This window comes from Manduca sexta, unplaced genomic scaffold, assembly GCF_014839805.1.
Source record: "Manduca sexta isolate Smith_Timp_Sample1 unplaced genomic scaffold, JHU_Msex_v1.0 HiC_scaffold_3070, whole genome shotgun sequence".
In the NCBI taxonomy this organism is placed as follows: Eukaryota; Metazoa; Arthropoda; class Insecta; order Lepidoptera; family Sphingidae; genus Manduca; species Manduca sexta.
Window position 1 is genome coordinate 1 of NW_023594099.1, and position 16709 is coordinate 16709.

At 35.0% G+C, this 16709-nt stretch overlaps 1 protein-coding gene and 1 pseudogene across 1 annotated transcript; both read right to left on the minus strand.

Annotated features, from left to right (window-relative positions):
- Positions 1-27: 27 nt before the first annotated feature.
- Positions 28-2403, minus strand: LOC119192714 (annotated as a pseudogene).
- Positions 2404-10197: 7794 nt separating this feature from the next.
- On the minus strand, positions 10198-13897 carry LOC119192715 (mite allergen Der f 7-like). The gene is made up of 5 exons (XM_037446479.1): positions 13728-13897; positions 12486-12621; positions 11911-12063; positions 11304-11455; positions 10198-10705 (listed from the first exon to the last, which is right to left on the minus strand). The coding sequence occupies exons 1-5, from the start codon at positions 13835-13837 to the stop codon at positions 10507-10509; spliced, it is 750 nt and encodes a 249-aa protein (XP_037302376.1). The 5' UTR covers positions 13838-13897; the 3' UTR covers positions 10198-10506.
- Positions 13898-16709: the final 2812 nt, after the last annotated feature.

The window sequence follows — 16709 nt, forward strand, 5'->3', positions numbered from 1 at the left end:
GTGAAGATAATAAAAAATATAATTGAATAGCTTTTAAAGCAAGATGAGAAACAAATTTGAATTATAAATAATACATACCTCTAATAACGGAAGTAAAATTCCCTTCATGAAAGCTCCAGGCTTAAAAGTGCTTTCCTCAGAGCTTGGTAGAGATGGAAGTTCAACCTCTTATATTCAGCCAGATCATCCCTAACACGGGGTAACAGGACCAAATTGTAAAATCTTTGTGCCATTTTTTCTTTTAAATTAGATGCAAAAATTCTGGTTGCCTAAAATAATATATTATATATAATAAACATTTAAAACAAATTAGTTATATACCAAAATGGCACTGATTAATAAAATCTATAAAGGACGAACAGCTCGTAGTTTCGTCCGCGTGAAACGCCTTTCCCGCTACAAAGTCGCTAAAACACTACAATTCCAGCTATATTTATTTAAAAAAACATCCTTGGGACCAAATTACGAAGAAAAAAGACCGGGTGAGTGTCTTGTTTTTTTTTTCTACACTCCAGTTGTGTGTGGACCATACTGGCAGTCCACATGTTAAAGAACATTTTATGTTATTAATACGAAGCTATACCTGATACATTGCTGCTGCTGACCATGTAGCTGGTTCTGTTATATACAAGATCTGCTCCCAATTTTGTAAATGAGGTATCATTTTAAAAGCCTTGGGCAATTTTCCTGATCGATATTTTTGAAGAACATTTCTGACACCCTCATACATGGTTTTAATTCTAAAAATCATAGAGTTTTAAACAATGGTAGGAAGAGATTACAAAATTCAATAAATTGCAGTTACTATACAGTATTTAAAAGCTATCTTCCCCTGGATTTCTTAAATTCAATTTAAGTAAAGTTTATCAATTTACAAGTGGTATAATGATATGTACAACCAAGTCAATCCTTTGACTTGGTTGTACATATCATTGTGTACAACCAAGTCAAAGTCAAAAAAATATCATACATGATATGTACATATCATTGTACATATTATGTATGATATTCTCCTAATTGGGCTAAAAATTTATATCATGTAACAACAAAGTGCTGTCCCTAAATTACGTCATACTAATTTCACGAGTTTTTGACCCCTACCCATAGGAGGGGCGTCGACATGATTGTCAAATTTGTATAACTTCACATATTTCAGCAATATTACAACCAAAACTGAAGAAATGGAAAATGCAGTTCCAAATGTTTTAATAAAATCAACATTAAAAGGCAGCAGGCAGCATTTTGCTTAAATGTAGCCAAAAAGTGACTCTTATACAGCAAACTGCTGGCTACCTTATTAAACTTGCATCATAATACAAAGATCTTTTATGTTTCCATACTAAAGTATTTGAATGGTTTCTCGTTTCCTCTTGCCCTCCTATCTTCTTAATATGTAACGTAATTTACAATTGGGCCCCTAGACAATACTTGCCTTGGATCAATATTCTGTAATTTCAATGTTTCTACATCTGAGAACTGTGTTTGTAGCTCTGTGTGTTTATCTGTGATCTTATCTTTGATGATATCAGCTAATGTAGGTCCGTTCGGTTTGGAAGACATGAACATCTTGAGAGCTTCCTCATCTTCCTCCATTTATCTCCATATTATCATAATATGTGTCAGGCTCCAAATCATCATGTTCTGAATCTGAATCATCTGATTCTGGACCTTTGAAGTTAAAAAATATCAGGTTTTATAATATTGTTCTATAAACCTGAACACAGGAATGCTCACACAATACTTGCCAGCCGAATATGCACTAGTGGTGGTTATTCAGGACTTGCTAAACATTTTTTGATATACCATTTTTGTATTTGTGGTTTTATGTTTATGACACTACTACAACAAACTTACCTCTTAACTGTGCAGAAAGAGTAACATGTTTAGCAGGAGATGGACCACCAACATCATCTTCAAGTTCAGCTTGTTGTCTACGAGCTTCTCTTAAAATTTTCTTAGACAAGTTGGCATTAACAAACTGCAAGGCAATAATACATTATTTATTACTATAAATTGTATTAAAGTAGGTTTATATTAGTTAAATTCTTATTAAATAGAAACTTCTCGTAGATTTTGTTTGTGATACATCTTTTTTTAAATTGTGTTCATATGTTGATTGTTAACTAATTTACTAACTTACCTCATCATCATCATCCTGTCTATTTCTCTCTTTAGTTCTATTTTTATTTCTTAGTGAACCATCTGCCTCTATTTGGTCTGCGAGGGCTATATTTTTCCCCACCTGTGACGGTTTAAATTTTTTAGCTTTTCCCATTTTTGCAGTTAATTAATTTTTTTTCACTATTAATTAAACAGAATATATTGAATATAATATAGTTTTCAAGATACAAAACATGTGGTTGCTTTTATGACAGCTTGCTGACAAATGACAATTGTCATCAGTGTTACCGCTAAGAAAAAATAAAATCACACTTTTTCTAAAATATCATTTGAATATTTATAAAGTCACAAAAAGTCTCTAAATTATTGTTAGTAAGCTAAATACATGAAAAAATATACGAAAACAATGTTTAATTTTTAAGCAGCTACTGCTTTCTATAAAAAACCGTTTCATTATTTTTATTGTCTTTGGCCTAACACAATAACCTAGTGCATATTAGATTTTTGTATGCGGATATGTTGGAATAAAAAAATGGTAGCCCTAATACGAAATCCATTTCATTTCTAAAAACTAAACAAAAACATAAAAAAATATAGGAATTAACGATTTTGAATGTGTTATAACTCAATTACTTAGAATTCGGCCTTATGACATTTGATATGTTTTAGCTGCATTATACCCAGATAACGTGCCTGATCGAACATTTGCAACCTCTTCACGTAAAGTTGGTCTAGACCAAGGTATTTCAGTTTTTCTTTTGTAAAAACGAACGATCTAAAACAACAAATATACGACAAGTTAACTAATACGCCCTTTTATTTAAGTCGGCTCAAAAAAAATACCTTGAGTACAAAAAATTATGGTGTTAAGTACATTTTAATAATAATAATTCATATTAGTAAAACATATTCTCAAAAAAGGTTGGTTATATATGGATCAGCGGCAAATGCGCCATACGACTATTAAACTGTGGCGGACTTGCCCGACTCGACAATTTTGAGGTACATTTTTTCGCATTGCTAAAAAATCCTTTATTTTAGTATATATAATTAAAATTCAGACAGGAAGTTAAAATAAAAGATTTAAACTATGTATTCACCTTACTGGCTTACAGAAATATGTTATACTTATATCTTGAAATATTTGAAGTTATCTTTCACGGGGTCATCACTGTTTACAGGTCTAAAATATGACACTTAAAATAAAATGGCGAATAAATAGTATTCAAATGAACAGACCCATTTATGTTTTTAGTGGAACTATATTTCAGTTAGTAGCATAGATATAAGATTGCGGTAATTGTATAACATCAATAGTTTTAGATTTTTTTAGGGCAGGTGCAATTACCCCGTCGGCGCACTTGCCCCACCTGACCTTACCAATTCTTATTCAGCAGGACTCGACACGCACATAAATCTAGGTACTTGTTACGAAAATGTCGTAAACCTGCACAGCCACTCCTCATGTGGTAATCTCGAAAAATATAGTAGGTACCTACCTGCCTGGGCAATCCCATTCATCGTGAAAACGAGTTCTTGAAACTAATACACTCCACAAGACCGCAGTTTTGGCCTCATGGCTGAGGACCTCGCCACGTTCCCCTAATTTTCTCGTAGCTCCAGCCGGCAGGCCAACGAATCCGATAATAGGTAATAGTTAGATTGTTAGTTTGACTCGCAATCATAATCGCTGATGTCTCATCCTCTCTCAGCGATCGTCCTGAGCGGAGGTTCGTAACCCGTTAGAGGGTGGCCCTCAACATGATTGCTTAATTTTCAAGGGTGCGGGCACCTAAAGCTTTCACCCAAAAGTCCGGTGTGTTTATATAAGCCGGCTCTTGCCCGGCTTACAAATATAGTCAAGATTATAAAATAAAGATTGATTTAAGCGTGATAGCTTACCATATATGTAATCGCAGCTCAATAGTCATATCGCTAGGCGATTAATTACATCGTTAGATTTCTCACTCAGATAAGTAGGTACTAAAGATGCCGCAAAATAATTACCTAATATCGCAGTTACTTAATTGAAATTTAATCATTTCACGACACGACTTTATTCGTAAAGTGATAGATAAAATGGTATTACTTATAATATAGATGACATAAAAGAAATGATAATTAGGTAAATATTGAGCATATTACTTAATATTGCTAATTAGTAAGTACTTACTGTTTGTTCGTAATCGTGTAAACATTAAAGGATACCTAACCTTGCTCGTCGCGATTTAAGTAGAGTAAAGACCAAATAAGGATCAGGCCTTTTAATGGACCACCACTGTTCGCGACGCAAATACTTTTAGTAAATATAGTTTTGGTTTTAATTATTTGAATTCCGATCCTTCGATATAATGTTTTTATTGTACTTACTTGTCACTTGAGAGATTTTCGTCGTATGTGAATAAATACTTTTCTTATATTTTTTATTTTATGTGGTTGAGTACCGGCTCATCGTCAGCAACCAGCTAAATTGCAAAATTGTTTAAGTGTTGGATAGCCCATTTATCGAGAAAGGCTATATAACATCGAGCTACGACCAAAAGGAGCGAAGCATCAATGAAAGATGTTGCAAAAACGGGAAAATCTTTTCTTTTAAAGTTTCCGTTACGTGCACTGCGTAAACGGTTAAAGTAACGAAATAATAAGGCTCGACCGAGATCTCGGTCTCGGCATTCTCGGCTATAAATCCAGCCGAGAATTTTGTCTCGGTTCTCGGCTAAAAACCGCCGAGATTCTCGGCAATTACCGAGAAACTTTGTAAGGAACAGAATGAGATTCAAATCAGCGCGCGGCCATATTCGTCGCTCGGTGTGAGTGAGTGAGTAGGCAGTCTGCGTTGTGATTGGTTGGAGTCCCAATTGGTGAACTGCGGCCGCCTTCGCGCCGTTCTTTCACGGTTTATTTAACCATTGTTGTTAAATTGAAATTAGTTAAAATATTCTAGTTAATAAAAGTAAGTAACAAACCCACATTAGGCCAGCTTGGTGAATGCCTAAACCCTCTCAGTAGTAAAGGAGAGATGTTCCCAGCAGTGGGATCCAATATTTAATACATCGTATAAATTGTATAAATGTAAGTACTTTTTAACCGACTTCAAAAAAGGAGGAGGTTATCAATTCGACGGGAATGATTTTTTTTTCTTTTGTATGTTTGTTACCTCAGACCTCGCCCATTTATGAACCGATTTGGAAATATTTTTTTTTATTCGAAAGAATTTCTCTCCAGATTGGTTCCATAATTTTTTTTTCAACATTGCTTCAGTAGTTTGGTTTCAAACTAAAAAAACTAGAATTATTATGTCGTCCTAGAAAACGAAATCGCGAATTTTGCTTTCTTATGACGTTTTTAGTTATGTTTTGCATTGAGTTTGGTTGAGTGTACTTCTCATATACTTACACATATAGCATAACATCTTTTCCGAGTGTCAGGGGTAGGCAGAGGCATAACATTTCAGCGCGATAGTCGAACTGTGTGTGAAACATATCAGTTGTGTTTTTGGGTTGGGTTTAGTTGACTCTACTTCTTACATGCATATATATAGCATCATACCTTTTCCCCTTTTCAGGGGTAGGCAGAGGTGTAACATTCAGCGCGATAGTCGTACTGCGAGCGAAATACATTAGCTGTGTTTTTGCGTTGGGTTTAGTAGACTCTACTTCTTACATACATACATACATATATAGCATCACACCTTTCCCCTTTTCAGGGGTACTCAGAGGTGTAACTCCTGATACCTGATGCTATATGATGAAGGTGTGATGATATATATAATATAGCATCACACCTTTTCAGGGGTACTCAGAGGTGTAACTCCTGAGCCCGATAGTCGTATCGTGAATGAAACACGCCATCGAGAAGGTCTATTTTTTACTAACACAAATCAAAAAATAAAAATAATTTTAACAAAAAATTAAACCGCCTTCAAAAACCACTCAAAACCAAAAAATAATTTCACATAACAGGTATATATTGGATACCAATTTTGGAGTCGGTGCCTAATTAAAATTGCTAGTTAAGCTATATTTGTCTCGATCTCGGTCTCGGTCTCGGCCGAGATTGAAAAACCCGTCTCGGTCGAGCCTTACATAATATAGTATAATTTTTTTTTTCGGTATTTTCACCCTTGAAAGAGTGTCTCCTTTTATCGTACAAGTAATAACTCAGCAAAACAATACTTATAAAATAATACACATAACACATATGAGGTATATAGGAAAATTAGCTCATAGATGGACTATGTAACAAATATAGCTTAACTAGCAATTTTAATTAGGCACCGACTCCAAAATTAGTATCCAATATATACCTGTTATGTGAAATTATTTTTTGGTTTTGAGTGGTTTTTGAAGGCGGTTTAATTTTTTGTTAAAATTATTTTTATTTTTTGATTTGTGTTAGTAAAAAATAGACCTTCTCGATGGCGTGTTTCACTCACGATACGACTATCGGGCTCAGGAGTTACACCTCTGAGTACCCCTGAAAAGGGGAAAAGGTGTGATGCTATATTATATATATCATCACACCTTCATCATATAGCATCAGGTATCAGGAGTTACACCTCTGAGTACCCCTGAAAAGGGTAAAAGGTGTGATGCTATATACAGAGTGTTTTTGCAAAGAGTATCCATATTTTTTTATGATATTCCAAATATACATAATGACTAATATAAAATGGAAAATATTTAAAATTAATTATAATTAGCAAGTTATTTACATTTCAAAATATCTCAAATAGTGTTTGATTTATGGTCAATGTTTATACGTTTGTACGCGCGATCATTTATAACAATCATAGAACGATACACACAAGCCAACATGAACATGTGTTAATTTGCCGACGCGACGTAACGCGTAAACCGATACTTGCCTACTTACTTCCTTGCGACACGACGCGGGCACGCACTCTGATAATGATTATTACCTACACATAGGAGATAGTTCTTTACTTTTACTGGGTTTAGGACCGTCATAATAAATAAAATCACAAACTACTGTTAGTCTTTATTATGGCATATTTAAAAAATTGGAATCAACTATTAACTTTCAACAATACGGGTGGATGCCCTGAAGAATTCAGTAACTTTCATACGTAATACTCGCTAACACCGCAATGTTTAGCTGCATCATTGGTGCCGGCACGAGGGTCCCGCTCGAAAAACTCGATAACCGCCTTTTCGATGGCCGGGCGTATCACGGCATGTCCTTCTTGATCAGTTGCATGAGAGGGTGTACTAAGCTGCCAAAACTACAATAACCTTTGGTTGGCTGCCAAAATCGTTCTCCGATTGGGTGCGCGGGAGTTAAGTTACCCCTAGTCTTGAAAACTGTTAAACTATTTGGTAACCACGTGAACTTACCCAAATTAAAATTTAGCACTGTATCATTTCATAATATTCGCGGTTTGAGTAACTGACTTTATTTTGTTGAGCCATTAATAACAATTATGACATATTTGGCAAAATGCAAATTTAAAAATACCACGCGCATACGTAATTAGGTCACGGTCAACACTGGCGAGCAGGAGAGCAGAGAGGTGGCGGCGGCGGACCGCGCGGGCGGTGGGGCAGGAGGCCTCACGGGTGTTGTAGGTAGATAGGGAAGATCGCGATCGTCGCGGGCGCCTGCACCGGCCGAAGTGCCTGGGCGGCGGTACGATGCGGCCTAAGCGTTTGATATTTTCGAGCCTTTCTTATCGTATGTTTTGAATGTGTGCGTGCGAAGGTCAAAATTAGTTATTGCTATGAATGTTTATGAATGACTTGTAGTACTATTAATAAACACCTTTCGTATTGTCTACGTGTTCTGTTTTTTAGGGACAATAAGTCAATAATTTTATGAAAAAAAAAATCATTTTTTATTTTAGGAATCGTCTATACTACTTATTCTGAACCTCCTGTAAAAATTTGACTACACTTTGAAAAAACACCCTGTATATGTATGTATGTGAGAAGTAGAGTCTACTAAACCCAACGCAAAAACACAGCTAATGTATTTCGCTCGCAGTACGACTATCGCGCTGAATGTTACACCTCTGCCTACCCCTGAAAAGGGGAAAAGGTATGATGCTATATATATGCATGTAAGAAGTAGAGTCAACTAAACCCAACCCAAAAACACAACTGATATGTTTCACACACAGTTCGACTATCGCGCTGAAATGTTACGCCTCTGCCTACCCCTGACACTCGGAAAAGATGTTATGCTATATGTGTAAGTATATGAGAAGTACACTCAACCAAACTCAATGCAAAAACATAACTAAAAACGTCATAAGAAAGCAAAATTCGCGATTTCGTTTTCTAGGACGACATAATAATTCTAGTTTTTTAGTTTGAAACCAAACTACTGAAGCAATGTTGAAAAAATTATGGGACCAATCTGGAGAAATTCTTTCGAATAAAAAAATATTTCCAAATCGGTTCATAAATGGGCGAGTTCTGAGGTAACAAACATACAAAAGAAAAAAAAATCATTCCCGTCGAATTAATAACCTCCTCCTTTTTTGAAGTCGGTTAAAAAGTACTTACATTTATACAATTTATACGATGTATTAAATATTGGATCCCACTGCTGGGAACATCTCTCCTTTACTACTGAGAGGGTTTAGGCATTCACCAAGCTGGCCTAATGTGGGTTTGTTACTTACTTTTATTAACTAGAATATTTTAACTAATTTCAATTTAACAACAATGGCTAAATAAACCGTGAAAGAACGGCGCGAAGGCGGCCGCAGTTCACCAATTGGGACTCCAACCAATCACAACGCAGACTGCCTACTCACTCACTCACACCGAGCGACGAATATGGCCGCGCGCTGATTTGAATCTCATTCTGTTCCTTACAAAGTTTCTCGGTAATTGCCGAGAATCTCGGCGGTTTTTAGCCGAGAACCGAGGCAAAATTCTCGGCTGGATTTATAGCCGAGAATGCCGAGACCGAGACCGAGATCTCGGTCGAGCCTTAATATTATGTAATTTGATTTTTGATTTCGTTAAGCGGTTTTTTTTATAAAACAGTGCCTACTGTAGTATACAGTTAACAATTTTTTTGTAGTTTATTCATGATTTGTCTATTCTCGGTCTCGGTTCTCGGTCTCGGCCGAGATTTTATTTCATTCTCGGTCTCGATCTCGGCCGAGATTGAAAAACCCGTCTCGGTCGAGCCTTACGAAATAATTATAAATATGACGGATTTATTCCTCTTAAAAAGTTCTATAAAATATACTTACTTAAGTATTATAAAAAAATCGCCGCCGCATCTGTCTGCTGGTCTGAACAAGATAAATTCAAAAACTACGCAACGAATTGCGATGAAATTTGGTATGGAGATTGTTTGAGACCCTGGGAAGGACGGAGGTTACTTTCTATCCCGGAAACTTTTTCACGCAGGCGAAGCCGTAAGCAAAAGCTAGTATATTATATAATTTTTTGGAGCTATCTTGCAAATAGAAATGCTCGGGACTAGGTTGCTTGGATTCACACGTCATAATTTGATTGCGTTTATTATGTTATTTATTTGTTTAAAAATATATAATGTATTACTATGACATTTTGGAAAAAAATATATCCTGTATACCCACTTATTACTTTACTTACTTCATATCTAATTTATAGACCGTGAGGCTGAGAATTTCAAAGAGCATTAAAATACTACGAAAAGATAATTTCTTCTTCTTCATAGTGATAACGGATAAGCGGTGACATATTCATAACGATTTAAAAGAACTAGTGAAATACAATTTGAATAAAAAAAATTGAGTTTGAATATCCATCCCAATTCCCACGGATATGTGTTTCTCATGTGGTAAAAATTAGATACAAACACTTTCTTTGTTCGCCAGTACCCATATACTAACCTCTTAAACATTTGTGTCGGTACTTATACTTAAAACAAGCAGGAATTTAAAAAATAAGCTCCACCTTTATGTGCCTACCTAGTTAGACCCATCAAGGATATATAGATGCTGTCAAACAACTTGGCCCATCAGGAGGGGCATCTAGTGGTAAATAGACTATCTAATGGTTCTCATAAATAACTTTGGATATATATTTCGGCGGTAAAGAAAAAATATATAAAGCATGGATGTACTTATGCGTTTATTGTTAAATTCATTGAATTAAAAATCACAGTAAGTAAGTACTTATTACTGGGTTTTGTAGTGCTTCTACTAATAGACATTTTAAAAGCATAGGAACATATTTACTTTCCATAAATAATACTAACAATAAAAAAAGAATTGTTAGAATCGCTTCCTGTGGCTTGTTTCTTGAATGGACATAACTAGTTTGGGTATCATACGTCATAGTATTGTTAATCAGTATTGTAACAGCATTAGATTGCAGAACCTAGTGCTGTTGTTACCGCTAAGCATTGCTCCGTTATTTTTTAATTAAATGCTTCCAAAGCCTGAACAATGTCTTGCACATTAGAATTAATGACACCGAGTGCAGAATTTATCGCAGAACGGATATTTGATGCGACTGCATGAATGATGACATTATCGAAAATTCTCATGAAAACGTTTATCACAGGATTCACCAGCCAGTCCACCAGGATGTTGCCAGTCAAGCGCACTCTGAGACGTCTGTAAAAAATGCCATCGTAATATATAGTACCTATGTAACTTAATGTTGACAAATATATATAAATAAGTAAGTATTTCATATAATATAAGTACTTACTTAGTACATATTATAATATTAGTAGTTCATGTCTAATTATTTACACCATTGCATATTATTAAATATTAATAAATTTTGTGTAATACAATTATAAATAGGATTAGACATATTTCAAAGATCACACGTTATAAGTAGGTACTTATAATAAAATAAACGCAATAACTCTTAGACAATATACGAAGGACGCGGCATGTATGATCTGGCAAGGATCTGGCCTTTCTCAAATGATCAAATGATCAAATGCTCATGCACACATTTATAAAACTATTGTTAGTAAGTATATGACAGATTAGTGTGCGTAAACAAAACATTAGCATTTTAGATACCTATATTTATGGATGAGTGTATTCTTAACAATACAATTCAGTATAATATGAGTGTTTCACTTTTTATGTAATTACATTTAAAGTGACAGATTTTTTTGTATGCGGCAATAAGCACATGGCGCGTCCTTTTTACATAGTCTAAGCAATAACTAATTATAATATAATATACGCGTACCCGATGTCTGTTAGTGAAAATTCTTGGAGATGTATTTCGTCGTTGTTAAAATCAAAGAGCAAGTCCACAGTGACTACAAAGCGGTTGAGAGATCCAACAATACCACCAGTTGGTCCAATGTTCATCACTTTTACCAAGTATCTGTACACGAACTGAAAGACAATAAATATTAATCCCTATATTTTTATTCTGATGGGCTAGTTATTTACTTACATTAATTTATCACATATTAAAGCTCTGAATATATTCATTACTCTACTAATAGGTACAATAAATGCGAAAATTATAATTGATAATAAGTTCTACCTATAGGTATAGTGTTTGTTTGAAAAAACACATCAACCGTTTAATAGGCAGACGAATAAAGCGATATCTATTAAAATAAATAATATCATATTTCGATAAAATTTTCCTGAAAAGTAAAACGCGGAACTTACATTCCGAAGAAGGATATACTTAATCTAAATCTATCTACGCGGCGGGATCTAAATGTTGGAGATATTTGGTAATAGATTATATAAGTCTAAACAGATAAGCTACCAATTTGTTATTTTATAAGATTGTCGATGAATAATTATTGTTTTTCATGATAAGTATCAACACCAACTTCAAGATTTCTGAACTGCAAACGAAGGCGCACACGCAACATTTTGGCAAAGTAGTAGACGTTCTGGTCACCCGAGCGTGCCACATTCACCAAACCACGCATGCTGCCGTTATGAATCTTCAACCACGCGCTGTATGTGATGAGTAGTGGCCTCTGTAAACAAAGGACAATGACAATGACACATATAACTGTAGGTAGGTAAGTATATTATAATTAAATACATATTACATTATATGTACTTTATAGGTATATGTACCCACCAAGTAGAAGCCCTGATTCATTATACGGTCACCCATAGGTTCCTGTAGTCAGGGAAATAAAAACCCTCCATCCCCCGCTGGTTCACACTTAGGATTCAATTCAATTCTGCATAATATTGTCTTACACTTTTTATTATCGAACAATGTTAGTAGTCACTTATCAGGATAAAATGGGATGGTTGAATTCATGTTTCGCGTGATGTGTTTATCTTTTATAAGCTACCCAAACTTGGCTAGATGGGCAAACCATAAAAAACGATTTATACATTACTTATTGAAATACACAATGCATTAAATTGAATAAACAAAACTTACGACTTCAAAACCTTCAACCACATCGGGCAGGGGCATTGGGTCAAGTCCATGGGTCTCGATGAACGGCACGATCATGGATATTGTATTGTCCACATAATCATTCACTTTTGCGGACAAACCTAAACCTTCCCAGCTCCTGTTCATGAAATTAATAGGTAAGTAGGTACATAATTTTATGAGGCTATGTGCCTTTTAACTCTTATTTTAAATGACCCGCCCCGGTTCCATTTTGGTTATTGTTACGGGATCATAATATATGTATGCCTACGATTATTTTTTCGGTCGCAGTGTCTATCTAAGCGCGCGTCATCGCTCGGCTTTTTAAAATTGCTTACAAATTATATTTAATGAATTATATTCATGAATCGTTCCATCCATTGACGAAAAACCATATGGAAATGCGTTGGGTATGTAGTTTTTGAATTTATTACGTTCAGGGCCCGTATTCTGTATGATAGTGTAAACGCGTAACGCGGCCGTGTCATGTTATCTTCGAGAAATGTGCGTGGAATGGTATTCTGTGAGCCAAATTTCTATAGTCCTAAACAGGGGCCAGGGGCCTTATTCTCTATCCCGCACGTTATTTTGACAGTGCGTAACAAGCACGTAACACAACGCATCATGTTTAGGACTATAGAAATTTGGCTTACAGAATACCATTCCACGCACATTTCTCGAAGATAACATGACACGGCCGCGTTACGCGTTTACACTATCATACAGAATAAGGGCCCAGACCGACGTGACAGGACTTGTTTTATATTAATATAAGTCTTTACTCGTAGCATTTGTCGCGTGAACTTTTGGTCCTGTTTAGTCTTTATAAATGGATGTAACTACAATACTTACATATTTTTAGACAGATTATAAGGAACATACTTCATTATAATTAATGTAGGTACTAAAATGCCTAAGTTGTGGACTTCGTAATTCAGCTGTTTAGCGACTCGAAGTTTGATCATATTGTCATCTGGTGCATATACGTAATTACATATAGAGAGGGAGGAAATAGAAATAGAATGATGAAGAATAGTTATTAGCCCCTCGGGAACACCTACAAAATTATACAAAACACAAAGCCTAAGCTGCTATTTATCGTCGGTTTTTCATAAAGCAATTATAAATAGGTAGTAGGTAGATACCTAGATACTTAAATACTGCCGCTGTCAAACCGATTGATTGATTATTAGGTATAACGATTTTAATAGAATTTTAAATATTTAATTGTGTTAATGCACTTACTTCCCATCCTGAAGCAACTCAAGAGCTGGCTTCTCCTTATAAGCAACGCTGTTAGCTTCAGCTGCTGACAGCAGCACGGACAAAACAATTGCAATATATTTCTTATACATTATTCTGCTTTTGCTTCCCAAGCAAAACACATTAAATTACCTGATACCATTTATATATAAGGACCCATTCCTAAAAGATATCGATGATACAAATCTTTATCGTAGTAGTTAAAACAAATCAGCGTCGCTATGTCTGTATGAAAGATAAAAATCATAATTGATGACCGTTGCGCAAATAAGCTATATGTGTTAATAAGGTATAGGTACTTTAAACGTAGTTGAATATATTTGTTATTTCATGTCTTGCGTTAAGAACTCACAAGGCAGTTATTATCCGCGCCCGCCGCGATCGAAACACACCTGTTTTATTTACAAACTCACGACGACCGGAGATCTGTGCGATTTGCAACCGCCGCGGTTGGGACTATCACCCGCAAACTTGGCGGCCGATTAGCGCAAAACAGGCGGTTAACGGTGAGTTAAGTTCCAGAACGACATGGATACATCCCAGAAACGATCACGTGATGTGTAATAAAAGTCACTGAAGCAAAATGGCGTCGCATTTCTGTACACCCGCGGGCGCTAACCGCCGAAACTGCGGGTGCGGATGCGGCGTATTGACCGCGACCCACACGATTCTACTTGCCCGTCATTACAGCGGGTACCGCGTACAACCGCGCACACTGAGGGCGTAAAACTCGTTGTAAAACGTGCATTTATTTTTGATATAAGTATATATTTACATTCTACAGGAATTGCGGGCCCGCAACCGCGGCAGGCGCGAGGAAATATTTACTTACCTATATACTAAATAATTTGTATGCTTATAGAAAAGGCGTTGTAATTTATTAATAGCTTATCAACTATTATTAAGTTTCAACGCTTATAGTTATGGGCGGCGATGATGATATTATGCCCTGCCGTATATAAATAACCCTTTTGATGCTGCGCCTAAGAACATACTTTTTTAGGTTTGTAATGGTCCTAGAAGTCGGTTATTATTATTTATTTATTTTTTACAAAGTATTTTATTTTGCTTATTTGTTACAAAACACATTTAAATTCGAATTAACCCAAAACATTTCTCATCCGATTTTGTTTTAAGGTGTTCCATGCCGCGTCTTCGAAGATCTAGGTTATCCAAAAATATTTTAATATACTCGTAGTTTATTAAAGCTATATTGAATACAGCACAAGAAATCATCGAAATCTTTTCTGATATTGCGGAGTTCCCCCTGCATCTTCGAAGTTCAAGGTCCTATCCAATTAATATTTGACTATTCCGAAGCTATACGGGAGCAAACAAAACGCAAAAAAATTTACATCAGTCCATCGAAAAAAATGCTGAACATAAAAACACAAATAAGTAACCTCCTTTGGAGTTGGTAAAAATAAGACATTTTTAATCAACGATTGTGTACTGTAAATCACGGTTCAACCGAACTGCGGTCGCTGATTCAAATCCGGCTCGAAGGACAATTAAGATGTACGGGATATGTCTTAATGATGAGCAATGATAGATTGTCTTTGATGATAAACACCTTTATTTGCTATTTGTTAATAGAAAATAAAGGTTTATATGACAAATGATAATGAGTACCCGTTAGGCGTCGATCGGATCTTTAGACGCACTAAATGTAAAAAATATTATTGGGTAAAATCGATGCGACACGCCAACTTGCTAACACTGCGATAATTTTTATGTATTGCGAGCCCATACAGTACTTTTGTTCACATTGACGTATATATTATGATCAACTCAAATTTTACAATAAGCAAATCAACATTATTGAATAATTATGATGAATAAACAATTATTTTCTTAAACCAACATATTATTTTTAAGATTTTAAGATGGGGTTACTCTCTTAATCGGAGTAGCTACAAAAATGCTTCTTATATTAAGATCAGCTTTTTAAATATTATAATATGTAATTACAGTCAGCAAAAAAACGGGCAATTTGTTTTTGCCAGCTACGTTAAGCTACAAACATGTTTTACATAACAATGTACAATTTAAAAAAAACTACTAAAGACCAATAAATTTTAATTAACTACCAAAAACATAAGAAAACCGGTATAATATACTAGAACTGAGACATTATAAAGGTGCAGTCAAAATTACTGTTTAACTATAACTTTTAATTAACAAATCTACAGCGACTGACGACTAATAGACACAACACGTAGTAAGTAATAAATAGGTACTATGTAGATCGCTCGTCAGATTAACTTCATCAACATATACTAAATGTCCGTAAGAGACGATTATTGAATCACAATAAGACACAAAGAATGACCAAAAATAACCTGCCAATCTTAAATACCTAAGTGAGGCCACACGAGAGTGGGTTTCGACTTCCGCGTTATTTTGTGATTCCATTGTCTATCAAATCTTTAGTCGGCGAATTAGTAGATGTATCCAGTATCTAAGTCACTTTTTAAGTTTAAAACCATCGTAAGTATATTATTACTGGGCAAACAATACCTGTTCTCATGAAATCATCAAACCATTATACATCTAACGAATGCCAGTTTTTTTACCGCACTTCGTAATATTGTGCCTTAACTTAATAAATAGGTAAGTACTTAAGTAAGTACCTATTTAACTTGAATATTTTAAATGCTATAGATATTAATAATAAAAAATATACTTTTACTAGAAAATAATTTATTTCTTATAACAAAAGTGCAATAATAAATTTGAAAAGAAAATAAATGAATGTTTTATAACCCTTATTTTGTCTTCTTTTGATCTTTACCAAGCATTTTCCTTCTTTGAGACAACATGTGACCAAAAAGAACGGGGAAAAGTGGAATGTACAGTAGCATATAGAAAATTAAAAAGTAATAATAATTGAAAGCGAAGTTCCAAGCATTAGGCATAGATATAGTAAACAATTTTTTGTCCCAAATTTCATCCAATGCGTGG

Coding starts and splice junctions, on each gene's coding strand:
- LOC119192715 (XM_037446479.1), bottom strand. CDS start 13,837: ATGTATAAGAAATATATTGCAATTGTTTTGTCCGTGCTGCTGTCAGCA. Junction 12,622..13,727: donor GAGTTGCTTCAGGATGGGAA/GTAAGTGCATTA, acceptor TTTCATGAACAG/GAGCTGGGAAGGTTTAGGTT. Junction 12,064..12,485: donor TGGTTGAAGGTTTTGAAGTC/GTAAGTTTTGTT, acceptor CTTTGTTTACAG/AGGCCACTACTCATCACATA.